The 27796-nt window shown below is 36.1% G+C and overlaps 1 protein-coding gene across 1 annotated transcript; it reads right to left on the bottom strand.

The window, feature by feature from the left end:
* Positions 1–42: 42 nt before the first annotated feature.
* LOC125177584 (abnormal spindle-like microcephaly-associated protein homolog) lies at positions 43–21425 on the bottom strand. The gene is made up of 5 exons (XM_047879550.1): positions 19850–21425; positions 18469–19261; positions 17214–17934; positions 4193–4365; positions 43–145 (listed from the first exon to the last, which is right to left on the bottom strand). Exons 1-5 carry the CDS (start codon positions 21297–21299, stop codon positions 43–45), a joined length of 3240 nt encoding a protein of 1079 aa, XP_047735506.1. The 5' UTR covers positions 21300–21425.
* Between the last annotated feature and the right edge of the window lie 6371 nt (positions 21426–27796).

Raw genomic sequence — 27796 nt, 5'->3', positions numbered from 1 at the left:
AATTCAGCGAGGAAGAGCTGATAAACGTTGAGAATATCGTTTTCAACGTAACATCAGCTGCAGGATATCAACCGAGAGCGCGATGAGAGGAGTATTCTGTAGGTGAAGGTTGTAGAAGGACACGGTGTGCTTGTTGCTGAGGGAGCTTCGACAGACGAACACGTAACTTATTCATTGTAAACCTTATTGAAATTTCAGTGTTCCTAGAAACAGATCATGGTACCTATGAATATTATATTGAATAGTGTTTGATGGTTCCACTTAGATGATTGTGATACTTATTAAGGTTAAGTAGATTATCTTGAAAGATATTTATGTAAATAAGCACGGTTTCTTGCATCATGAAATTTTTGCTTTAAGAATTTTATCAATCTCGAAATCTATAGGCCGGGAAAAGACAATCTCGAAGTTTAGTAAAATTAAAAGTTCATGCGAGGAATATAACGAAGTGTATCATTGTTATATGTATGAATATGTATAAAGTTACCTTTGAGGACTGCTTTATCTGTGACCTCTTGATTATATAAAATCAAACTTCTACTAACGCAAGGCTATAAAGAACGCGATCACAGTTTGTGAGAGCTAATCGTATACCGAAATTCATGCATGGATGGTTAAAATTTACGATCGGTCTATAATAGGGAAATTTTTCAAGCCGTTAAGCGAATACTATTTATTACGATTTTCCTGTGAAAAGCTTATGATTAAATAGATTTTTCATTAGCGAAAAAATTAATTCCAGACGTCAAACAATTTAAATGACATCAGCGCTTTTTGATGCCTGCCCAGAGGTTTTAATGGTGCATTGCTACTTCGTATTTTCATTCATTATATAATGCCTATTATTTCGAAGGACGATCAATAACTCAATATTATTGATAAAAAATTATGAGCCATTTGAGGACGATCATTATTTTTCATTGCATATGGCAAGCTTTCGTGATTGGTTTCACATGCTAATGTTCGCATGTACATAATTGAGTACAGAAACCGTTAAAAAAACGGTAATGTTTGTTCATGTTTCTTTTTACAGTACTACGGCATAATTTTGATCCCAAAGACACTTTTTTATTAGAAAGTTAAAAAAGTTTCTCGAAAATGAACTATTATGGAATTCCAGTAGGACAGAAATATTACATATTATTTTGGAGTTCTCTATATCATATAGCAGTAATTTTAACAAGTGCTGAACTTACTTTGGCCACATCAATAATGTTAACAAATGCTCAACTTCCTTCGGCCACATCAATAATGTTAACAAATGTTGAGCTCGCATCAGATAGCAAGCTAAGAACGAAGTCCGATTCAAAGACTAATCTCCGAAAAACGCAGTTGTACAAGCTTATGAAAGAAAAAGAGGCACTTGAATATTTTCATGTTTTTATTGGAAATAGAATCAAATCGAGGTAAAAGATGAATGAGCAAACGAGTTAAAGGATCAAAAGGCAGTCGCGTGATTGACGTTCGTTTAATTTTTCTGCGGGATATTTTCGCGTACGTTTCCGAAGTCATGCATAAATGATTATTATATTTTTGCAACTTTCAACTCTGCTCATTTCATCATAGTTGCATTTTTAACACTTTATAAAATGCAATGCACTTTTAACACTTCTAATACAACACCCACTGACGTAAGTGAACACGTGCCAAGAAGCTGATCATATCAATCAGGTCTTATTCAGAGGGAAAAACTTATCCTGCTGTAAGAATTCACAGAAAGAAACTGAAGAACACAAAGCTTCTTCTTGAGTGCCAGTCAAAGGCCCTCAGAATAGCTCGGGCACATATGGCCTCGGACTCCAGGTCTATTAATTCAACGCCGGATGTCGGGGATTTTCATTAGTATCACTAGAATTTAGTTTGCTTAGTCATTGACATGATGAAATAAACTTCAGGTAATATCACAACTAAACCTAAATATAACAACCTTATAAGTAATAAAAATTTATGGGGCAATATCAAAAATAATAATCACAATAAGGTGTTAAAAAAGCAACGAAAATATATTTATTTGTAAAATTATGTCCGAACGGTTATCTCCACATCACACCACATCGAATTACCATGGATTCTACTGGAAACCAAAACCAAAAATATTCATACAAATCACGTTACGTCTTGTTGTGATTATTTATATTTATCATATTATAACACATATTATAATTATATTTAATTGGTTGTGATTACTTTATATTTATAACTCGTGCCAAAAATTGCATGTGAAATTTATTTCATGAGTATTATACGATTTGTGCATATGTGTTTATGAATCCTCGCTTTCATTATGCTACATTTATGGCCATATGTAATACATTATGCAACATTTATGGCCATATTTATTATATTATACAATTACTTATGGTCATATTTATGGCGTTTTGCCCTATGTTATGAGCATTTTCAATAACGGCGAATTTTTACTGCTTGTAAATTTCCACCAATATCATACGCCTCAAACTATATCACTTCATAATAATTTGTAATTGTTAAAACAATTTTTTTACGTTTCATTTAGTGTATTTCTTCAATCTAACCTCGACGCTACGCATTGATGTTGAAATCAGCGGATTCAGTTTTAAATCGTGATATTCATCTCTATTCTTATTTGAATGTGGACTTGTAAAATGAACATTACACAGATGTGCACACATGTGTGTAATATTCGTGTAAAACATTCTGTGTAAACATGCACAATTCGTTATCGTGACCCGGACGCTCGCATACAATCGGCCATAGAGGGAATCTTTCACGTGGTCCCTGCGTGATGAGGTCGACCAGATTGTTCTAGAGGCGAGCTGCAGCTGTTGCTGGTTGAAGGTGTCGGTTTACCTCCTCGATTGAACTGCATGCTGTTTTCTGATGTACGTACGTATGTCTGTACTGCATGACCTTGCTTTGTTTTGGAAGTCATTGCAAAATTGAACTCTCAACTGCCATAACTTAATTTACACGTAATCACTAAATAATGAAGTGTTTATCTCTAAAATGTCTAAGAAACTAATTTTTTTTATCTCCGAAATCTCACTCCCACCATAGGTTTTTTCAGCTTGCAGCCTAAGATATCATTCATTTTATTAAGTCATAAAATACAAAATGTAATCATAAACCTTATTCATACTAACATCTAATATAATTAAATTAGTAAAAAAACTGATGAGATTAACTTTTTGAATGCTGCTTTTACAAAATTATTTACAAATAATTATCACAGAAGATGATCAGAAATCTTCTCTTTCAAAATTTACAATCAAATCTAATTTATATAAAATCCTCTCGTCCTAAGAAACAAAATATTAATTGTGATTTATTTACACTTGTGAGAATATTGAATATCTTGAGTCAAGCAAACGGCTTGATGTGATGTAGGCGAAATGTGATGATGTAAACGGCTTGATGTGAAAGATGTATCCGATATGTGATGATTTGAACGGCTTGATGTGAAAGATGTATACGATATGTGATGATGTGTACAGTTTGATGTGAAAAATTTATGCGATACATGATGAAGTGAACGGCTTGATGATGACACGGATGGGGGGTCATTGGGTACAGATAAACGGGCGACTCTGTCCTTTCTGTAGGCAGAGGTTCCTCACATTCGTACCTCACATTTATACCCCTCATTTATACCCCACATTCGTCCCTCACATTCATACTTCGCATTCGTACCTCACATTCTTAATTCACATTCGTACCTCACATTCGTAATTCACATTCGTAATTCACATTCGTACCTCGCATTCGTACCTCACATTCGTACCTCACATTTTTACCTCACATTCGTGCCTCACATTCGTACCTCACATTCGTATTCGAAAATAATGAATATTGAATCTAAATAAGACGACTGTGAATTTCCGCTCTAAGTAATTGACCGCCACTGATTCAACGATTGAGGAAAATAAGGCAGGATTTGCTACTAGAAACTTGAACAAGATTTATTTAAGTTCGCAGGATAGCTTCATGGCTGGCTTTGTTATCCATGGCTGGCCACAAACATCACATCTGCAGGTAGACAAAACCAAAGTTGAAAAATTGGTTGAATAAAGTAGACAGCATAACAAATCTCAGTGATTAACAAAAACCGGTAAAATTCACAATTTATTAACGGTCCAGTCCTAAAGGATCATCCAATTTTGAGAAATTGGCTGGGAGCGAGGTAAGCAGGTTCAGGCCAAGAATCAAGCCTCACCTCTTACGTCTCCGGAGCTTCAAGGAGTGTAGCTTCCGGGAGTGTAGCACCACCGTGACCACAGCTGCTGAGCAGGAGAACGTCTGGTGTGCCTTCTGAGAACTGCTAGGTAAACACAGGTGAAGCGGGAGCACCGTGCGGTTAGAGTGGTGTCGGAAATCTGAATATTCTTGCTGCAATTATTCTTCTTTGGGTTCGGCTTGACAACGGCGGATTATTCGGGCGAATTATTTCGGGTTCGGAAAAGCGGATTATTGTGACTTATAAATTTTAAACTGAATTCCACCAGATTTTTGTACAATTCGTACCTCCCATTCGTACCTCACATTCGTACATCACATTCGTGCCGCACATTCGTACCTCACATTAGTACCTCTCATTCGTACCTCACATTCGTACCTCACATTTATAGGAGTTGTTTAGTTCCTGACAGCCGTGTTGGCGACCAGGCAGCGAAAACGCTCTCGTGCAACAGACTAAGGGGAAAAACAGTAGAAATGTCTACTATTGACAGTAAGGGAATAATCATGAATATAAAACAATCCGATGAGATAGAATAGGAAATGATGAAGATTGTATAAATGTATTTCGACAACCGTTGAGGCGAGGGTGGAAGTGCGTGATGAGGCACTGAACGAGAAGAAATTAAAATGGATGAACAGTAAGAACCGATGATCTGTTTATGACTTGAGATTTGTTAACTAAATCAAGCATGCCAGTAATTAATTACGGGACAGTACAAAAAATTAAACAAATTTGTGAGAACATCAACGCGAAATATTAAGGCTTTTGGAAAACAGCAAAAGTAGAGGATGAGGAATACTTAATTGGAGCATACAGAGAATACTTCATTGATAGAACCCTAGTATATGTTTAGAATCCTTTTATAAAATCCTCATTTTTTGACTGAATACTTCCTTAGTGCTAAAACGAACGCATGGATGTCGGCACTCTCTATTCGTAGATATGCACGCTTCGGTCGCTAGGCACGCAGTGTGCATTACGCACCCGGGCGCTGCGACACACAATCAGCTCCACTACTACACATTACTGACGTGTTATCGGTGGCCACCGAATATCATCCTATCTGCCACCGATGATGCACCTATAATTTCAGAATAAAGTCATGGCATCCCACTACGGCTCCGGCACCGAGTAATGTGATACTCGTGCAAATGGAGAGTTTTCAGCCTTTCGGTGCGACGTCTGCCGGTGAATTTTCAAGAAATGCAAGCGAAGTTTTGTAGTCGGGCAACCATAGAAGTTATCAACTTGGTTATTGCGGACCAAACTTCAGAGATCAATCCATGTTGCCTCGCTACTATTTATTCCCACAAAATGATAACCATTTAGATAGCACTTGCGGCCATTGCTGTGGTTATATAAATTCAGTCCTAAAAAACTCTTGATATCTGTAGTCCCCTTTAAACATTTTTTACTACATTACATTTGAAAATTAATGCTTCCCCATTTTGCTTGCATTTCTTTTCTAGATTGCATTCTGGCTGGAACCCAAAAATTAAACTGCAGCTCTCCATATTTAATAATTTTTTGCTTCGTTTTACCTAAATTTAGGCGGAGCCATTCAAAACCAACCAACTAATTTCGAAAAAGAGCCCTGGCCTAACCCTTATCAGCACCCAATTAAGCTCACGCTGTATCAAGCTTATCTCCAGTCGCAGTGAGGCGGCCTCAGTACGCGACTTGCTGGTACAGTAATTATACGTTGGATTTCAATTTCTTTTTTTTTTAATGCGAAGCATTGAGATAACTGCTTGATGAAACAAAATTACATTGATGGACGTTTCATGATTCGTCTTTCCTTTATCCAATTATTTCTTTTTACAACACTTCTCTTTAACTTCACTTCTTGTTGTTTGTTTGTCTGCTACAAATCTTATAATCAATGTTTAACCCACTTCTACCTCTCCAATTGATCTGAAATTTTGCACACTTGCGTAAAGTCTGAGACAATGCATGAATCATTTGACAGAATAAATAATTTTGAAAATTTAAAAAATTTCATTTTTGATATTAAGAAAAATGAAAAAAAAATAATTTTGTCTGCTCCATAACTTATAATCGATATTTAACACACTTCTACCTGTCCGATCGATCTGAAATTTTGCATATTTGCGTAAAGTCGGAGACAATGCATTTATAAACTGACAGAATAAATAATTTTCAACAATTTGATTTTTTTTATTTAAAAATAAAATTAAAAAAATTAATTTTCCCGATATTTCATAATAAAATTAGAACTTCCGTGTACATGTGTAACACCGGAGACACTGGATTCTTAAGAAGTGTTGTCTTTAAAAGTAATTTTTAAACGCATATTATTATTGTTGCATCTGATTTTTTATTCAACGTAGACCACAAAAAGGACTACAGCTTTAAATAAACTGAACGCTCACCTCATCTCTGAACATTATAGAATTATCTTCCAAGTGCTCAATTATTACCACCGAAGAACAACGTTATAATATATTTCTGCAAAATTAGTAATCAATCAGTATTTTATCAAATTATTTCACATTTTAAATTTGTTTCCGCTTATCATAGATATCCCAACGACAACAATATTCCTTCCTGAAACCGAGCGGCCGTAGCGCTAGGAATCTACATTAATTCAAGTCCACGCTCTCTGTCTCCCCACCGCAGTATAAAATAAGGCATTTCTGGCCAGCAAATTTACGCTAGCAATTTGTGCCGAGTTATTGCAGTATAATTTTCTGGTCGGAGCAAAGCTTCGAATAATTGCAGTCCTTTAAGGTAATTTTGTTTGTCCTTGCCTGCTTAGTAATGGACTCTAATTTCGAAGATTCCATATTAAGCTCGTCTCCTCGTTTAATCAAAGTCATGAATTTTCATGTTGATTTCAATAACTTGCCTTCTGCATCGAGAAGGTAATAGGACGATACACTCTTTGCCTTTAGCATAATAATCGTGACTGTAATAAGGCATTAAACTGTTTAACTTTTTACGGGTAAACGAATTTAAATTGTAGCCTCAGCATTCAGAAACAAAATTGAAAAGAAACGAGAAAATTTGAGAACCAATTAAAGGATTTTCTGTAAATAAAATAGCTGGATTCGGTGTTGCATCTGATTAATCAGTTCGACAAAATTTTGTGAGCGAGTGACACTTCTCTCCCTGTTCTTTAATACTCAGGGGAAGAACGCAATAAAATTTTGATGTTTAACCATGTCGTTTCATTCTCCTGTCGCATTTTCAACGTAGTCGTTGAGGTACACAATGCATGTTTATAATTTAAATCTACAACGACGGTTTAAAAAAATTTAAAGCTCGCACTGAGATTCGTGTCGCTTCGAGTCAGCCTCCGCATTCCAAAGGGATTTGAATCTTATTTTGAGCGCGGATGCTTCGATTTTGCTCACTGCACTGCAACGCTAAAAATTTTACGAGCTTCCGAAAGCAATATTCATGACTGGGGTGTCGAATAAGACTCCCTGCACAGTTCCCTGCGAAAATCTTGAGCTAGGGTCTGGAGCTGTTCTGAACGTCGCTGGTGTGTCAGCGCAACATCAAAAAGAGGAATCTATGGGAACACAAAGTCCCCAGCAATGGGCTGAGTGCACATCGCAAACATCTGGTCGTTTAGGCAGGCTTCAATATTCACTATGTTGGCCGAACAATGTTCTAGAATTCCTTTAGGGATAAATGCACCGCCTCTTCAGCTACGCGTCCTTTGCACGCCTGACGTGTTATTATCCTACGGTAAAAGTGAAGCCCCAAATCAATCTCGGCAAATAGGAGAATTTTCTTACTCAAACATGCAGCTGCCTCAGGCTCTTATAGAGGTACAGTGCCTGCATTGTATTACATCGTTTCCGTTTTAAGTATATTTAATATATTCATATTACCCGATAAAAATTCAAACATCACAGTGAATACCAAACATTTGACTACGTGAGGAAATTCGGTGCGTGACTACACCCAATCATAAAATGATTGCAGATAATTACATAATTGCCCTTGTTTTTATGATTCGGCGTTAAATAATTCCGTAGCCGAGTTGATGCAATCTGCAAGCCAGAGTTATTTGGGGTTATTCATTTATTCGGAAAGAACATAAAACTTGTCACTAGTTGATTCAATTGTTCTTTTGAAATTTTTGTTTATCTGTGTAAATATTTCTGCCTCCGCGTGTTTCACCATTAATGTCCGTGTTTCATAACATCCGCTCTCAGTTATGGTTTGATTTTTGCAAATCGTTCTGCCGGACAGAGAGAATTTATTGTATTCCCGAACCTCAACTCTGGCCTCATGATAAGCGGTACTGTGAACTGTGCGTTGAAGCCGATACCAACATTCAAAATTATGCGGACAATTATTATGTGCCAAAATAATATTGGATACTTATTATAATGTAATTATGAATTTAATTACTTATTAGCTTAGTATAATGTAATTAAAATAATATGTACTTATTATAATACATGAATATAGAGTACTTCAATGTATTCGCACTCAGCACGACTGGTTATAGTGTCCTTACCCTAGCACTGAAACTTTTCTGCACTTTTCACCATTTCAACTTTGGCCCTGAAAAAGAAGAGCAGTTATTACGAGATCAATCAAACGACAAATTCTAGTTTTATAGAAACTTGCAGAAAATGCAATAAAAATCATTCATTCAACTTCCTCGTACGACGTTATATAATGAAATAAAATAATTTATTATTTCTTTATATGAATTGATTGGAACATGTTCAGCCTTCGTGCAAATTCCTGTTTGCTAATTAAAGAAAAAAGGACATCACATTTTTTGACGACGAAGAAAATTCAATTTATCGTAATATCACATCGCAATATTGTAAATTTATTGATCCCTGATTATAGGACCATTGATGTATCAAAGTTCCCACGGATTGTTCACTAGAACACAGTATTTCTTCACTCTGTTAACGGCAGGAAACAAGTTCGATCACCATTTGTCTACCATCAGCGAAATGCCAAGCTGAGCAGCTATACAGACGGAAATATTCAGTATCAATGGGATACCTTCAGACGCAGGGTCGATCGAGCGTCGTTCGACTTCATTGCATATTCAATGGACTATCTCTGAGCAAAAGCTGTAGGAGCGCTAGCGATACAGTCCTTCGCACCCGATTTTCTCTGCATCGTTGTTCCTGCTTTCAGTGATACATCTTTTCTTTTGGCCTTTGCTCCGGTGTTATCACTCTCTTTCACACCTTGTAAAAAACACCTTAATATTTGTCTTTTCCGATACTCATTTCTAAGTTTGAATTTGTTCCCTGGATGAAAAGGAATACTTCGACTTCCATTCTGATTGTTTTTGTTTAGCCCGGTATGAGTATTTCTTGCAACTTGAGAATCCCTTTGTTTCGGAAACCATAATCTTGACCTCCGACCTTCAGAAACCAGTTAATAATTGAAAAACTATAGTATTTTAATTGTAAAAAGATTAATTAAAACCAAAATTCAGCTTTTTATCGACGAATAAAATTTACATTTGCTATATCGGAATTAAAATTTCAATTTTTTATTTAACTCCCTCGATCTCACCCATGCGTCAATGCCTCATGATTCCACCACGATAAAAAATATTATAATCTGAAGTGTAAATCACGTTAGAAAAATTGCACAGACCAACGTGATCTTCCCCAATGTATTTTCAATTCGGGTCTTCAAATGCATTTTCACAAATATATAATATATTTTTTGAATAACCGAATTTATAACCTATGTGACGTATGAAAATCCTAGTTTACTTTCGCATCAGCAATAAAAACTTTTTTTTGTTAAGATGTCTGCAATTTCTGAATCTCCACATACAGACATTAAAGAAATTCCAATTATTCAAAATAATTTGAATGTTGTTCAGTAAATCTTCGTAACGCAATTTCATTGAAGATAACAACTCGCTGTCATTAATTATTCATTGTTTTGGAAATAAAATTAAGGCGATCTAAAACCAATTTTAAAATATTTTCCTAAAAAGCTTCAAAGCTCTGGCTGTTTGCACGCTCGCCAAAGACTTTCTTTATTATGACGTCGGTGAATTAGTGAAGGATATTGAAGGATGGATCGAGGTAATTACCTCCAACCTTATTCCACAGCTACGTTCTAATGGAATTATATGAAAGTCACACTAGCTCTGTTTTTAAATAAAATTAGTTGAGCGTAATACCCACATTGTTTTTATATGCAAGAAAAATACTAGATTTTTCTTGCCGAAAAATATAATATTCGCCGAATTATTAAACACCGAAATAAATAAGTTTTATTCATTCAATTCACTTTTCATGCCATGACTTTGATTTACTAACGTTCAATAAAATATGAATATCTATTCTCCGTCCTGTTGTAAAATCAATTGCAATTTTAAGCTACTCATTTTTGAAATTTATTGCGAAATTTTCATGAGAAATCAAAATTCTATATTTCTGACGAAAAATGTATCCTCAATAAACTTAATTGAATCTCATATTTTCAGAATAAGAAAAACACAGCCTGTAGATTCTACGAGTTCAATACGATTCTAATATTGTAGCCTTAAACTCTACCATAATTTTCAGCAATGCGTAGCATTTCATGCGACAGATCGATGACCTAAGGACAAATTACATCTTGTGGTCATATTTAAACAATTATTTAATGGTTAAGTACTCAACATGAGGCAATACTGATATGCAAAAAATATGCACTCATTCAATTTGAATACAATAAAAAATTGTCATCCAAAATTTCATGAGGACTTAAGGTCCAGGTTTCAAGAGGACGAGGAGGTCTAATATTTGGTTATAAATAAAAATAAAAATAAAAATTTTACTCAACTTTTCGTGTGGAAATTATGAGACACTAATGCTCGCTAAAATTATTTTGACTTGAAACCGTCACAACAGCAAATCAACCGCCAAATAATTCCTGGGAGAGTAGTAATTTCAGCAAATATCTAACTAATAATATGAAATTTATTGCAAAACTATATCCGCGCTCCTTTAGTATGTGGTCATTTCACGAAAATTTACAGCTTATGAATTAGTCGGCATACCCGAGCATGAATTTCAAAAAAAAAAAAAACTACCGAATGAGTTCCGAAAATTCAATTTTTTGTAAGAAAAGTTCATAGTCTATTTGCAACTGCTTTTCATGATTCAAAAATTCTCATGGAAACTAATTTCGCAAAATAAAAATCACTTTTTCTACTCTCTTTGAACAATGGGCTGCTCGAAATAAGGTATTTGTAAATAATTAACTTGAATTCATATTTATTTAGCTAAATTCATTTCATACGGTTAGATTTTTCTTCTGTTTAATTAATGAAAATGCTGACGAAGAATCATACGCTCGTGGCTGCGATTTTCGTGATAGAAATAAGCTTTTTAACCCCGTTACGAAATTATTCATTATGTATATTCTGACACAATGTTCTTTAATTAAAGTCTTCATATGTCTACAAAAAAATATGTCCCCGTTTTATGATTAATATAAAAGTGAGTAAATATTAAATCTAGTTTGAAATTACATTCACAGTTGTCTCGTTGACTCGTTAAAAACTGGCGGTGGGGTGGGAAGAATGAGTTGGCTCATAAGTTGTTTAATATATTTAACAGTATCTTGTTAATTTGCAAATATATAAATATAATATATATGAATATAAATATACTTTATATGCAATATAATTAAGATGATAATTACAACATAAACATGAATTTGAAAAGATTGTCATGAGCAATGCAAATAAACATATTAAAAATTAGCTAAAAATAATGTACTTTCCACAAAACAGTCAAAAAATTTTAAATCAATTTTCACGTACGGTATCTCAGTTGTTTATTCAATTCATTTATTTTATGCACTTCTCTCATAGCGAATAATAATTCCTGAACATTTTTTATTTAATTAATCCCTTCAAAGTTGTCTGCTCGTTCAGTCGTTTTTAAACATGATTTTTTTCAGCAGGAAACGAATAAAATCACGGAGATGGCTGTTCTATCCATGCAATGCTTCATCATCTGTAGATTATATCACTCGCAAAAAAAATGTATTTAATTTTTTAAAGCTATTGGAACGCGAATCCATTGCCCAAGAAATTAACTGCACGCGCTGTGAGCGTGCACTCATCCCAACAATTTTAGAAGAAATAAAATTATATAAATAACCGATAACAAAATTGCACGAGTAATTGATCGGAAGAGCGGCTGTCATCAACACGCTGGGGAAACCAAGACTCGCTTATAATTTGCGAAACTTTGAGAGGAGTCTATTTTTTCCAGTTTTGAAAAGTTTTGTATATTTCATTTGGTTCTCTTCCAATATTTTCGTTTCAGTCGACATTTTCAGCTCCGTATATCAAGAGATGGTCAATTTACCCAAAAATCCACGCATTAACATTGCGAAGAGGCTGTCCTTATAAGCTTCGCCTGGTTAAACGTTAATTTACATTTTTCTTCAATGCGCTGAATCTCAATCTTCACTACTGAACGAATGTTACCTGTGATTTCATTCCTCATTCACGCTATTTTTTCTCGTTTTATTTAAGTTTTTTATCGACATTGCAAAAAAACACGAAATTTTCAAATCAAATTAAAAAATAATCATGTCGAATACTTGAATCATTATTCGAATTTAAGCAATTAAACAGGTTCTCTGGAATTTGATACAAAATGAATTACTGGAACTATTTGTCCGCTCTTGATCAAATCTCAACTCTGTCAACTTTCAACCATCCAGGAATTATTTAATTTCCATCCGTCTAAATTATATCACCTTATGCGGATTTTTTCTAACTTTTAGAAACATTACCTTTTCTTATACTGATAATTCATCAAATGCACAACATAACTTCATGTTAAATGATATTAATTGCAAATATTCACTTAATAGATGAGCGGAGAAAATTACCTGGACCCTCAGCTGCTATCTTTCGCCTACCAGCAAAAACGCGTCGTGAATCTTGGGGGTCGTTTTCGCCAGGGTCGGTTTTTCCGGTCCCGTCAACATACAAGACCCCAGATTATATATTCAAGAAGGAAAATAAAACATCCCGAAGAATTTTATTATCATTTGAATTTTATTATCGTTGTTTGCGGATTGAGTATCATTTGCGAGATAAGTATAATTCGCGAAATAAGTTTCGTTTGCAGGTTATCATTTGCGAGATAAGCATCATTTACGAGATAAGTTTCATCTGAGAGATAAGTATCATTTGCGGGTTGAGCATCATTTACGAGATAAGTAACGGATATGATCGATGGATAAGAAAGGTGGATAAGAAATCGATGTTATATATAGGTGCAAAGTCGGTGATTACGATGTTAGCCGGTGATTAGCTCAAAATGGTAAGGAGATTCAGACTGGACCGAAATCCGACAATATATTTAAAACTCAAGCAGTGAAATTAAAAAGGTAAGTAATTACAGTTTAAATTTAAATTACAGTAATTACGGTTTATATTTAAATCCTACTTTACTTTTATTTTTGTTGACGTCATTGCACTGTGACTATAAGTTTTTCATTGAATTTATCGACTTCATAAGTGCACGTTCAGTTTCTACATTGTATTTAACTAGTAAAACTGTGTTATATTTTGTTGTTCTCACTAGCCTATTCTTGAAAAAAAAAACATTACTGAAACCTGGGAATGTTACGAGCTTAACGTTCATAAAGATCTAAAACCTAGATTTAACGAATGATTGGTAAACATGATTTTTAACAAATGATTATGTATGTAACTATTATCCAATACCACGAAGCTGACAATATGTGAGAGGGAAAACTCTCGTATTAAATTATAATAAATTTGTTCATGCAACTCAAATACCAACAGTAATTTAAACAGAACTTGGAGGTTACCTAAGCTACGTAGTGATCAGGCTTTGAATTAAGAGTGTAATATAATACAATGAGTAACATTATTAAAGTTAATCTGATATCGGTACACGTGATAAAGTTCAGCAGTCGTGTGCAGGGCCTATAATTTCAAAAAAAGTTAAAAGATCGTAAGTTCATCAGCCAATCAATGACGGCCTTTCAAGCACAATCCACCAATCATAGACAAGAAAATAGAGCGTAAGTACTTACGTTGACTTAGCGAGTTTTGAAAGTATGGCCCCTGGTCTCATATTAGTGCGCTGGTGCCACGAAGCTGTGCAGAAAACTACACCAAGTCTGAAATATTGTGTGATATTGGCGAGCAGGCTGCACAAGGAGAGCGGGTTGTTCTCTATTACATCCCTTGCTTAATATGAAATATTTTTTAATATCGTAACTTTTATGTCATACGCCAAATTTGCTTTTATAAGTTCGTTCTTTTATTTCCTGGAAATTAAAAATTTAATTTTGTATAGCTTACCTATACCTAAATTTTATGCGCTGTAAAAAATTCACATTCACTAGTTGTAGAGCATGGAGACTCCAAATCAGGAAGTTTTTTTAGGCATGAGTTAGAGTTTATACTAGGTACATACGTTCACTGGTTGTAGAATGTAGATGTTGAGACTTCGAATCAGGAAATATGTAATGAGATTAAATTCAAGCTACTAAGTTACGTTCACTAGTTACAGATTATTGTAACTTAGAATCCGAAAGCGTTCAACGTCACTAAGTTCGATCTAAAAAGTTACGTTCACTAGTTACAGATCATTATAACTTAGAATCAGAAAGTGTTTCGAACTTCACTAAGTTTGAGCTACTAAGTTACGTTCACTAGTAACAGACCATCATAACTTAGAATCAGAAAATGTTTTGAACTTCAATAAGTTCGAGCTACTAAGTTATGTTCACTAGTCATAGGTCATTGAAACTTAGAATCCGAAAGTGTTTAACGCCACTAAGTTCGGGTCACTAAGTTACGTTCACTAGTCAGAGATCATTGAAACTTAGAATCCGAAAGTATTTAACGTCACTAAGTTCGAGTCACTAAGTTACGCAAGTCCATGTCATTGTTTATTCAGGAACGATCGCTCCCCGCCAGGTCGGTGCTTTACCAGCAAATTAGATTGCCTTGACGGGATCGGCCGACGATAATCGACTTAGGCTCAATTTTCAGCCTCGGCGTGTCAGTTTTACCTCCACACTTCTAAAGGAATATTTCTTTTCTACAGTAAATACTGTTTTTAATGTGTAATTACGAATAATGTATGCTTGATGGTGGATGTTTTAAAATTTTGTGGTGAGTGTTTTCAGGATCTTTCATATTTCATTCAATGACTCGTCAATAAAAACACATCTAGTCATCAGTACCTGTATCTTTCAGTAATATTTCTGCTCCATGGAGAAAATTTTCGCAAATTTTATTCCTTTGTTTTAATACAGTAGCTAAATAACGCCTCGAAATGTTTTCCCAAGTAATAACATAGCAAAGCGTCAGCGCTAACACATTTTATAGGGAAAAACTATGTTCAGACTTGTGTTTAACAAATCGTGCGTAGTTCACAAGACATTCTTATGAATAATCTTCTCGAATTCTTGAAGCGACTATTACACTAATTAGTATCCAGTATAATAGTATATGATACAACAGTATAGGCTATAACGATATACAGTATAACAGTATACAGTACAATAATAGTGAATATAATGGTATTTACAATATAACTGTATACAGTTTAATAATAAACACAGTTTGAATAAACACAGTTTATTATCCATGGAGCTAGACTTTCATCTCTAGGCGAGTGGAAATTCAATCGACATTATGAAGCAGCACATGATTGCAAATACAATTGTCTAATGTTTGTTTATCAGGATTTAATATAAGTGATTGCAATGCACTACAGCTTGTGGCAAAGGGTTCACTGGGAACATATTTTCCTTTGCGTTCGAAATATGACCCTAATTAGCCTCAGTACAATAATTTTAACTATACTGTAACTATTCATATAATTTTAAGCATTAAAGTTTAACATTTATGTCATTAGTTTAGAGGAACCATAGAATCAAGGTAATTTTTTACTGTTACTCATATATTTATTCGGCTTACCTCTACGAAATAGTACTTATGATATATTAATTTATAGGCAATTGTATATACTTTGATGATGTGCACTATTAAATTACATATATTGCTGTTAACTCTACGTGAGACAATCATGACATTGCAAAACACCGAGGAAAAGAAGAGCTAACGTACAAATATTAAACCTACAAATATAAGCACATAAAGATAGCTCAGTAAAACGTGGAAGCGAGAATAAATACTTATTGTTTCATTCGGGCTCGAGAGAAATATTGAATACGACTGTTATCATCAAGAAATTCCAGGGAGATTTTAGCGCGCCTGCTTTAGAATACAACTTGGGTCTTGATGGCTGTCTCATCCAAATTTGATAGAATATTGAGAGAAATTGAGAGAAAATTGAAAATTGAGAGAAAATTGAATTGAGAGAAATATTGAATACGACTGTTATCATCAAGGAATTGCAGGGAGATTATATAGCGCGCCTGCTTTAGAATACTACTTGGGTCTTGATGGCTGTCTCATCCAAATTTAAGATGCGGCGAAAAATAATATAATTAATTATAAAATTGTTGGTTGGAGCTCAACTATTTGCTCTTCTGATCATTAACTTCAGCAAAAGTTCAATGTTTCTGCATTTGAATCGAAAATGTTTGTCTTGTTTTAAATCTCCTTTATTAAGACTATGTGTTTTATTTAAAATATATATCATCAAACTTGTTTAGTCATCCATACACAGATGTCATTTTCAGCCATGTTTTAATGTCCTAAAAAAAGCTTGCATTTTAACACATGTTTCCATCAGTGTTATTTCAGGGTTTTTAGCGCATTTTCTCATTTATGGAAAAAATGCACTATTGTGCTCGCCACGTCCGTCTGTCTGTCTGTCCGTCCGTCCGTCTGTCCGTCTGTCCGTCCGTGACCTCAAGTTTTCGTCGACGAGCAAATGCGCTCTCTGTCACTCACTGCAGTGAGTACTGAGTTATATTTTTATATAATGCAGTTACTCTTCATATCTTTCCTTGCTTTGTACCCACGGAAAAATGACTGAATTTTAACCACCGCATTTACTAGCGAAGCATCATCTTTATCTGTATGATCACCTGAGCCACTCAATTTTTCGTAATTTTTGGCTTCTGAAAATTTAATTTCACAGTTAGTATCTTTAACGTCTTTTGAATTGGATTCAAGTTTTGTCAATAGTGCTTTTCGTACTTTATATCCTCGAAAAATTGACTGAATTTTGATTGCTGCATTCATCATCTGAATGTCTTCGGATTGAATGTCGTGTCCATTCGACTTCCTACGTTTTTCAGTCATCAATTTCCGTCGCGCTAAAAACCCGCGGAAAAATTTTTGAATTTTAATCACGGCTTCCAAACGGGCTTCGTCTACTGACTGGATATTCTCTTTCTTATGTTTCTTTCCTGAATTAAGTTTAATTTTTTTCCTTGCTCTAAACCCTCGGAAAGCTGATTGTATTTTTAGCGCTGCGTTTGCTAAAGAACCATGTTCCGAGTAAACTTCAGTATTTGAAAGCATAGTCTTATTCAGCAGAAATAATCCTTTTCGTACTATAAATCCTCGATAGTACGACTGAATAATAGTAGCTGCTTGAATAACTCTTTTGCGTTCTGATAACAAATATTTTGTTTTACGTGTAGTTACCTTCCTGCTCAAGTATCCACGTACGTGCGCTTGTATTAGTACAACAGCTTTTAACGAACGTTCATCGTACGGACAAAATTTTGCTATCTGTCGCTTCCCTAGTTTTTTCCTCACAAGCCATCCTCTGAGGCATGCTTGTACCTTGATCACCGCATGTATGTCCTCGTCAAGCCATTTTTCTAATTTCTTAGACTTAAGTCTAATTATATAATTTTTGCGGGCTATGTATCTCCGGAATTGTTTTTGTATCAATGTAATTGCTTCGAGAAAGGACCCACCATTAGCGGTAAAATGATAATTTTCCAATTTTGAAGGAGCTGGGCATTTTTTGGCTCTATATTTCCTGAAGTAATTCTGTATCTTAATTACGTTCCGTAATATTTCCCTATCTGATAGTAAGTGATCAAACTTTGGAATACTTCGAACCTCTTTCATGAATCGAATCCTTTTTCTAGTCAAATAGCCTCTAACGTATGATTGAACCACCACTACTGCTTCTAATGCCTTCTGATCATTGGGGTGGATTGCTCGGCACTCCTTGTTTTTGTTAGCTTTCTTCCTGCTCATATATCGACGAAAAACGATTTGGATTTTAATCGCAGCAGCAATCATCTTCCTATCCTCTGAGTTTTTTGCAGTAATCCCATAAGTTTCTGACTTGAGCTTAGTTATCAGGTGCTTACGAAACGCCTTCTGAATTTTCACAACAGCCTTCACTATATCCTCAGCTTCCGATGTCACCTTAGGCTTCACTATCTTCATTGCAGCTCCTGATGTCCTACTCTTCACAGAATAACCCTTTTCAATTGTGCCAGCGGTCGACTTGTGTTTACTTGCCACATACGCGCGGTAGGCTCTCTGTATGAGCACTACCGCCTTTACCACGTCTTCGCCAACTCCAGAAGTGACGTTGAGTTTGTCTAGCGTATTTTCCTTGAGACATGGCCTTCTGCCACGCAGGTTTAGTCGTGCTTTATAACCTCTAAAGCAAGCCTGCAGCACCTGAGCTGCTCGTGCTTCGGTTGCAGCTTCAAGCTTTCCTCCAGCCATTAAATGATGGAAGCTTCCTTCATTTGATGGCCCCTCTGCCGCTACCTGGATGCTCGTGGTATAACTGTTCACGTTCACATTCACAGTGACTGAATCGTCTACATTTCCATCCCATTTCCCATTCTCTGTGGCGTGGTCCTCGTCACATCCATACACTTCCTTCTTCGCTGTGGCTGGATACTCATGATTTCTTTCGATTTCCTCATTACATGCAAGTTGTTTCCGGTCATATTCATTTGCATTGCCAACTTCAACAACAAGACCATTTTCGCTTTTATCGTCTTTCCCAATCACGATAGCTTGATCGTTGCAATTTTTATTCCCGTTTTCAGTCGGTGTGACATCCTCGTTATTTTCATCTAATTTCTGAATTAGAGTAATAATTTTCTTCTCGATATCATCTGCGCTTGCAATAACCGGGTCAGAATGCACACCATCCATATAAATAGTTTTAAATTCATAATAATTATTGCAGGAGATTTTTTCGTTATCCGTCAAATCGGCCGTTCGGCCGGCTCTTATTTTATTAGCCGTGTCTGGGATGGCCGTTTTACCGCCTAATTGTAATCTCTTTCTTTGCCTGCGGTAATGTTTTTGAATGATTATTGCTGCTTTCAGTAACTGCATGGACTCTTTTACGCCCTTCTCACTTAATTTCGCGTACCTTTTTGACGATGAAAATTCTTTCCTTGTTTTATAACCTCTGAAAGCAGCTTGAATTTTAATGACGGCAATAAGAATGGATTCATCTCTTGAATATTTCATCATAACCGGTTTGTTATTAACGCGTATCTCCTGTCGGCCCATGCACCCATTGAACTTTGAATTAATTACTGGTGCTGCCAAAGCCAATTTTGTGTCATACTCTTCGAATTTATTTCTGGGAGACTGATCGTTTCCTGTGCTTATCCAACGACCCTCAGTAACCAAACTAATATTTTCTGATACCATATCTTTTTCATTTTCATTTAACTTTCTCACAAGGCTACATTTTCTCACTCTATATCCTCGAAAATTTGCTTGAATCCTGACTACGGCCTTCAGAAGATCCGGCCGAAAATATTCTCGCTTCACTCGTTTCCTGACCAAGTGTCCCCTAAACCAGGCTTGTATCCTCGTCGCAGCGGCGCTGATATCGTCGTGCCTTATCATGGCACCCTCGTCTATTTTTCCAGAAGTAGACGAAGATTTTTTCTTTGTTGTTTTCTGGCCGCGATATTTTCTGTAGCTTTTTTGGATGACGCGAGCAGCCTCTGTCAACGCTGCGATGGATGCTCGCGAAATAGTCGCCTTTATATTATTTTTTTCTTCAAGTTCGTCATAAGGAGCAATACTGTGCCCGTCTATATCACACATTCCACCGTTACGCTGCATTATCTCAGAAAGTTTTTTAGCTTTATCCATATTTTTTATTCGACTATAATGTAATCGGAAAATTCTTTGTATTTTTACAATTGCTAAAATAGCGGTAGGATTTTTCGCATATTCCAGTCCCGCCTCCTCAATAGCTTTGAACTTTGTTCGTTCTTTTCGATGCTCCCGATAAAATTTCTGAATAATAATAGCTGCTCTCATTTCCCTTTCGTGCTTTTTCGGGTTGTGATCAGCGGGATAACTTTTTTCGAGTTCCTTCCTAAGAAATGATACGTCGTTCCCATGCTCAGGGTCCTCCAGTTTAATTTTCCTTTTAAAATGCTTTCGAACTTTATGCCCTCTAAAAAGACACTGAATAGCGAGGGCAGCCTTCTCAAGCTCCTTCTCATCCTCAGATTTTTTAGTGGAAGTTACACTCTCTGTTATCGGATCAGGCAATGCGCTAACTAAACTAAATTTTCTGACGCAAAAGCAGCCAGAACAGTTAACGGATCCGTGAACTTCAACGGAGTCAACATGTTGTGTTGACTCGACGTCTTTTCCCGGCAGAGAAGCTAGGAACTGTTTATGCTCCTTAAGAAATCCCTCGCGTGCATTATTTTTCGATTCGTTCTCTTCAGAAATGTCATCTATTTTTTCGGGTTGTAATGGGGGGTTTCCATTCCCGGTTGTTTTATTTCGATGGCCCAGGCCACGATTTTTACGAACTAAGTAAGCTCTGTAAACCTTCTGAATGACCAAAGCAGCAGCCATCTCCGGCCCGAACCACTTCTGGTTCTCAGCATTCATGGTGTCGCGACTGGAGGCAAGAACCGAGAGATTCCCAGCTCCGCAACCATTACTGTTATAATGACTCTTGTTTAATTTCTTCCTAATTAGATAGCCTCTGAAAATACTCTGAATTCTAATAGCCGCCGACTCCTGAACTGGCGAGAATTTGTGTGATTTTTTCTTCTTTTTTGATCCCTTTAATTTTTTACGCTCACTAGGCAGCCTGATGTTAAAAGATTTTCTAGCTTTCCTTCCTCTGAAAATGGCTTGAATTTTAATAGCAGCTGACGCCATGTTACTGATCGATTCACGACGTCTAGACTCAAAGCCTCCAATTCGGCATTCATTTTCTAAACGTTTGTGTTCGATTTCCTGCAATTTTCCAAGTCCCCTGTGAAGGAATGAACAGTGTTGCTTTCTCACCAAAAACCCTCTGAAAGCCGCTTGTATCGTGGTAGCTGCCTTCACCAAGTCGCTAGTGAGAAAGCCGTCTCGATACCCATTGACATTCGGTGCAACTAACTCCAGTGCGTTCGCTTTTATGTCTTTCAATTTAACTTGTGCCAAATATCGCCGTATGTGACTCTGCAGGAATAAAATGCTCGCCACGTTTTCTTCGAAATGCTTCATGTCCACACTTCGATGCTTTCCACTCTCGAACGAATGGTTCTCAGGGAGACTGAAACATTGCGGTGCTTCCGTCGAAGGTCCTGAGTTCGGAGCAGCCTGCCAGCGGTGCTCATTAGGAAGCTTCGTAAAAGACTCTGTTTTCGCCAGTTTTCCATTTTTCAAATATGTGCTTCCCGTTGTTTGGTGCCCCAGCTTCCTTACAGCGATGTCCTTTTCCGTCCTGCTTGAGCAGTCCGTGGGTTCGGCCAGAATCTCGCTTGGTATTCCGGCTACTAAAATTCTGTGTCCTTTCGATTTCGCTCTCGGGGCTGCTGGCAGAGACACATGCGCTTGTTCTACTTGGACTTCCTGAAACGTAATAAAAAATAATTTTAAAAAAGCAGTCTTCGGCATATAATTATCAAATCTATGTCACTTTCTTTCAACGTCATTACATAGGCTTTCAAACGATTAAATATTTCATACAGGATTATTTCAGAAATTAAAATAGTTAAATGTATTCCCTAACTACTGAAAATGCATCATCATGTTTCAATTATCATTATTTTGATTTGTGGATCCGGCAGCATCAATTCGAATATAATAAAAATACGTTATAGCAAATTTGTTAGGAAATGGTGATCGATTGCATTTAATCTTTACCAACTTCCACGTCAAGGCATGTGACGGACAAGTCAATTTTAAGTATAACAACATATTTCTTTATTAATGATGCAAGAACATCATCAATGTTCTACATGCTCATTGCGTTGATTTATTACCAACAACAGAACAGTACTCGCAATCATTACCATCGTGAATGCATATAACTTTCACCATGCAGTGGCATTCTATATCAATTTCATCAATCTTTCTAAACCCAACCCAAAAATGTGATTCCCGTGAGTGTCTTAGACTAAACATTCCGGTGAATATAATATGCTAAAAAATAAAAAATTAAAACGTTCCATGTACACACATGACTTCTATTGTGCGGAATTATCAAAAAATTTATTAACTTCATGGCATGCTCGTATTTTCCTCACATGAAAATATGTTGTGCCGTGATAGATATACATATTTGTAAATATATCACGATGTGTATATATCTCTGTATATGTATGCAGTGCGTATATGTTTTTATACGCATATGTATATATACAATTTACATATTTTATATTATGAAAATATGTTGTGCCGTGATAGATATACATATTTGTAAATATATCACGATGCGTATATATCTCTGTATATGTATGCAGTGCGTATATGTTTTTATACGCATATGTATATATACAATTTACATATTTTATATGTATATATACGATCACACAAATAAATGTTCTTCATTCTTCACATCTTTTGTAAAGTTTCTACGTTTCTTTTGTATTCGAATGTGTTTGTAGAATAGAACTGGTAATACATGCATACTTTCCAGCGCATATCCATATTTATTGAGTTGTGAAAGTCTTTGAATAGAAAACTTAACTTTTATTGCAGGAATCGTTAATCCTTGCGAAAGGGAAGTGAAAGTTTCTTGATTAATGTTGATCTTCAATAGTTGTTTTATCTTAGATGATTGTTGCTTTGCTTCTCACTAAAAACTAAACATAATTTCCATTAACTTTTAAAGAATGAATCCAATTTTAGTTTAGAGTTAAACGGTGCTAAATTGAATTAACATAAGTTGTTGAAAATTACTAACTCGATTCATAATTGAAAGATTCTAATATATCTGACATTATCTATCCCGATCAATGGTGACTTAATTAGCTTCAGCTGATGCATGAATGAAGTCAATGAGACATAATCATAATTTCAACGCGTGCTTCACAACAATATCACTGTGCTCGTTAACGATTTGAAAAATAATGGACCAGGAAATAATAAAATACAAAAATATTAGCACAAAAATACATCGAACAAATTATGTTATTACTTGCTTTCAGAATCTCACTCAAAAATTTTGCATTCTGAAAGAGATAATAATTTTTCCCTAAACAAAAATGAAATAATCTTCACAAAACACATGCAAAAATGGAGGCACTCAGCATGCATTGGAACAGTGCTAGCTGCCGCATTGAATCTGAGAACGACGATCTAATCTTCTTAAGACTTCATTGCAAGACTTACATTTCTTTTGGCTGCCTGTAATAACCATTAAGTCTGCGCTCTATGGAGGGCTTTGCTCTCTTCTCACGCGAAACTCCGCAAATTGAGGCAAAAGTTATCGTGCAACATGACCCTAAAGCCCATTGGGCAGGCTGAAGGCGTCCCGCCCCAAATAGAATTTTAAGAACAACGTAATTGACGAGGAAAACTTTCGAAAATGATGTTTCGTGGACCGCTTCGTTAAATACAAAAATACAAGAAGAAAGATTACCGTGAGCAGTGATCTATTTTCTATCAGAACTGGCTCGGCATTTTATAATTTTTGGCAAGATTTGGCTCCTCAACTGCACGGCATCTTTTCAAGATCGTATATAAATAGCCCACGTCGAGCGACTGGAAAAAAGATAAAACTTTTAATTCTATGACGTAAAACCTTATAAATTTCAAGGACCTAAATAAATGCCTCCCGCATTCTTGCAGTTCTTCGCCAGCCAGTCGGAGCCATTGGACCACGGCGGGCGATGTCCCCAGAAAAATGATGTTTCTTTTACAAAGGAAACGTCCGGACAATGGACGACTTTCTTTGGCCTGTAGCGACTTGCGTTCGATTGGAAGCGGCGAAAATTACTGTAGTGAAACTTTATTGAAACATGGCAACTTTATCAGTTAATTTGCTCGTAATTCGTGTCTTTGTTCGAGGATCTGAACTGGTTCTTGCAGGCTTATTGAATTTACAGCTTTTCTCAAATTTCAAATAGTTCAAATATTATATAAAAATTTGATTGCATTATTGCTGGCGACATCTCATACGTGAAATGCTTATAGGAACAAAATTTTCCATAATTTTGCATTGCCTATTGCAAAATGGCTTCAAAAGACACATTACTAAAATACACCATTCATGCATGATCGTCAAAATTATCGTTTTACATTCTTAAATAATAACTATGGAGCTCCCCCTTAACCCTGAAGTGCGATAATACCTTCAACTTTAGCTGTGAATCAGAGCACAAGAACAAAGTGTACAAGCGATAACATTTCCGTCACACTTTGTGTGTATTCAGCTCGTGTTATGCAAGTTTTTTTTTCAAATACAACCAATTAAACTGCGGAACTAACAGCGCCCAGTGGAGTTGTGGAAACCATGTTATGTATGCCAGTTTTGAATGATTGCTTGTGAGTACGATGTTTTAGAATGAATCACACGAGAGAAAAATTGCCTTGTATGTTAAAACAAATTCATAAGGTCAACAACGAAGGATAAAAGTCATATTTACACACAAGCCTTATGGGTTTTATCAGCTGTAATATTTGCCAATGGATCGTTGTCGGTGGAAGTAGCTTTCGTGCATTCAAAAAGCACTTGGTCGCATTCTACACAAGCATCAGCAGCACGAAACTAGTTCAGACGAGCGACATATTAACTGAACTTGTGAATGTGATGACTGAATCCGTGCAGCTATTTGCATGCATTTAACGTGCTTTTATAACAGTGAAAAGCAAATATTATTGCAAATGGAGGAAGGTTCGTTCAGAAATTTCATGAACAGTAGTGAATTCGTAGCACATATACAGGGTTTTCGAAATGAAGGACCCAATTTAATAAATTCGTATTTATCTAGGCATAAAATCAAAATAAATTATTTATACACTAATTGAAAGAAAAAGCTTCAATTTTTTTAACCTATTCAAACGCGGAATTGGGTTGCGGCAGCAACGGCCACTAGAGTTCTCGCGCCAGCTAGCCGCCCTTGAGTTTCATCATCACTTTTGTGAGAAAGCTAATAAGCAACACAAGGCTTTCTGCCTTCTTTAGTTTGCTCAAAGTAAGTCGCAATTTTCAATGCAGCGGGAATTTCGTCTCAAATTCGTTACTGAACCACTTGGCTAGCTGTCGCAAGAACTCCAGAGGCCGTTTCCTCCGCCACCGCCGCCGCCCAATTCCGCGTTTGAATAGGTTATAAAATTATGAATCTGTCGCTTTACATTGGCGTATAAATTATTCACTTGAATTTATACCTAAATAAATACGAATTTATTCAATTTGGTCGATCATTTAGAATAGCCCTGTACTGGTCGTTTGATTAGTACGGATGCTTTAGAGTTTAGACCAACTGAGAGCTTGTCAAATGACTGAGGTATTAGTCATTCCATTAATTTATCAGTGATTTAAATACGATAACAAAAAACTTAGTGCTAAAATTGAGCGATCATATTATTACCAAAATAAAGTTATTAATTAGTTATTAACAATATATTACAAGCATTTAATTTAAAATGGAAAACTTTAGAACCCCACACACGCTAAGATGCTTCGCTCCAACCTCTGCCAGAGGAGTAGTTCGCTTCGTACTTCGCTGCCCGGATTTGGTTTCGTTCCAAAATTTCTCTCGGTCAAAAATGATGAACTTCGGTGAGGGCTCTTCGTCATTTCAACGCACCATTCCCGGGAGAAATGTGTTTGCAGTGCTCAGTTTGTGAAATATTTCCTTGCCCACCACCGCTTGCATTTCAGGAAGGTTTCCAGTTAGGATGCATGTGTCTGTAGCTTGTATAGCAAACACTTGCTTTGTGCATTCTCTCTAATACGAGCGTCTAAAAGTTGCACTTATTCTCGTCTAAGTCACTGGATGGAGCGTGTTAGGAGAAGTAAATTTTAATTAAGCAGTTTTTTATAGATTATTTTTGAATTTTTATTCCAATACCAAATTACGTTTGTTCAACTCGTTAACTTACAGCAATTTTAAGTCGAATTTAGATATCTCAATTGTTATTTAAGAAAGCACATAATTGCTGATGAGCTAATAATGATAGTTTTAATGCCAAATTTCAATTATTGTGTATGATGTACCTTTTGAGGCAATAAGACAGTATTTCATAACGAAAAATATGAATGAATATATAGTATTGTTTTCAAAACTTTGCGCTCCTTCAAAAATTTAAAGGACTCGTAGGAGCTCGTTGTGTCTGCAGGAATCCTTGTGGATCCAATTTTCATTGCAGAGAGTTCGTCTAATTGGATCACTTCAGAGCTTCATGAAAGTTACCAAAAGTTTATGCGCACAAAAGCCCGGCAATGACTGAGTTCTGACGAAGATCGACGTGTGTGCTTCAGAAGAAATTACGGTACGACACAAAAGTTCCGGCAATCGAGGAAGTATTTTGGCCAGGTAGTTAGAGTTCACATCAAAGTATTTTTAAGTGGAAGCTCCAGTTTTGATTGTTAGGTGGAAAGTCACTGCTGCCGCACTATGTGTTCCTCATATTGCCTAGGAACTCTCGACATTCTTTGACGTTCCTTGGGTCAAGCAACTCCGAAGTTAAATAAGTTTGGGGTTTTGCAGTTGCGGCTGTCAGTGGAAATTGTAAGGCAGATAATTAAGAAAAATGTTCCCAACATTGATGGTGAAGACTGGAGAATGTGTCTCTCGCAAAAGATTATTTCACTGATTAAGATTCTTACTCTACAGGAGCTTCAACCCCAGCAATTTTCTTCTTCATTGAAATCTTGTTAGCTGCGAATCCTTATCTCTGCGTATAAAAACAAACAACAAACGAATTCAGATGATGTACTGTTACGAACGAGTGATGGAGTGAACCATCTTACGAACGAGTGACGGAGTAAACCATCTTATGAACGAGTGATGGAGTGAACCATCATACGAACGAGTGATGGAGTGAACCATCGTACGAGCGAGTGGTGGAGTGAACCATCATACGAACGAGTGATGGAATGAATGGAGTGAACCATCGTACGAACGAGTGATGGAGTGAACCATCGTACGAACGAGCGATGGAGTGAACCATCTCACGAACGAGAAATGGTTTGAACCAGCGCATTAGAGATAAGTTACGTGTAAATTTTATAGCAATGAAAATATCAAGTAAATTGACAAAGTTTAAACCAAAATGATTCCGAAGACCAGTTCCATCGTCCGAAACATTATGAGTGCAAGTATAATGAATTGAAAGGGCAAATTAACAAGGAAGAAATAATGACAGAGGATACTTAATATTCTATTACATAATCCTACCACGTCCCTACTTAGAAGTTGTTCAAAGTTTCAGAA

This window comes from Hyalella azteca, unplaced genomic scaffold (assembly GCF_000764305.2).
Source record: "Hyalella azteca isolate HAZT.00-mixed unplaced genomic scaffold, Hazt_2.0.2 contig3326, whole genome shotgun sequence".
In the NCBI taxonomy this organism is placed as follows: Eukaryota; Metazoa; Arthropoda; class Malacostraca; order Amphipoda; family Hyalellidae; genus Hyalella; species Hyalella azteca.
Note: the sequence above shows the minus strand (reverse complement) of the source record. Positions and strands in the feature narration are given on the sequence as shown.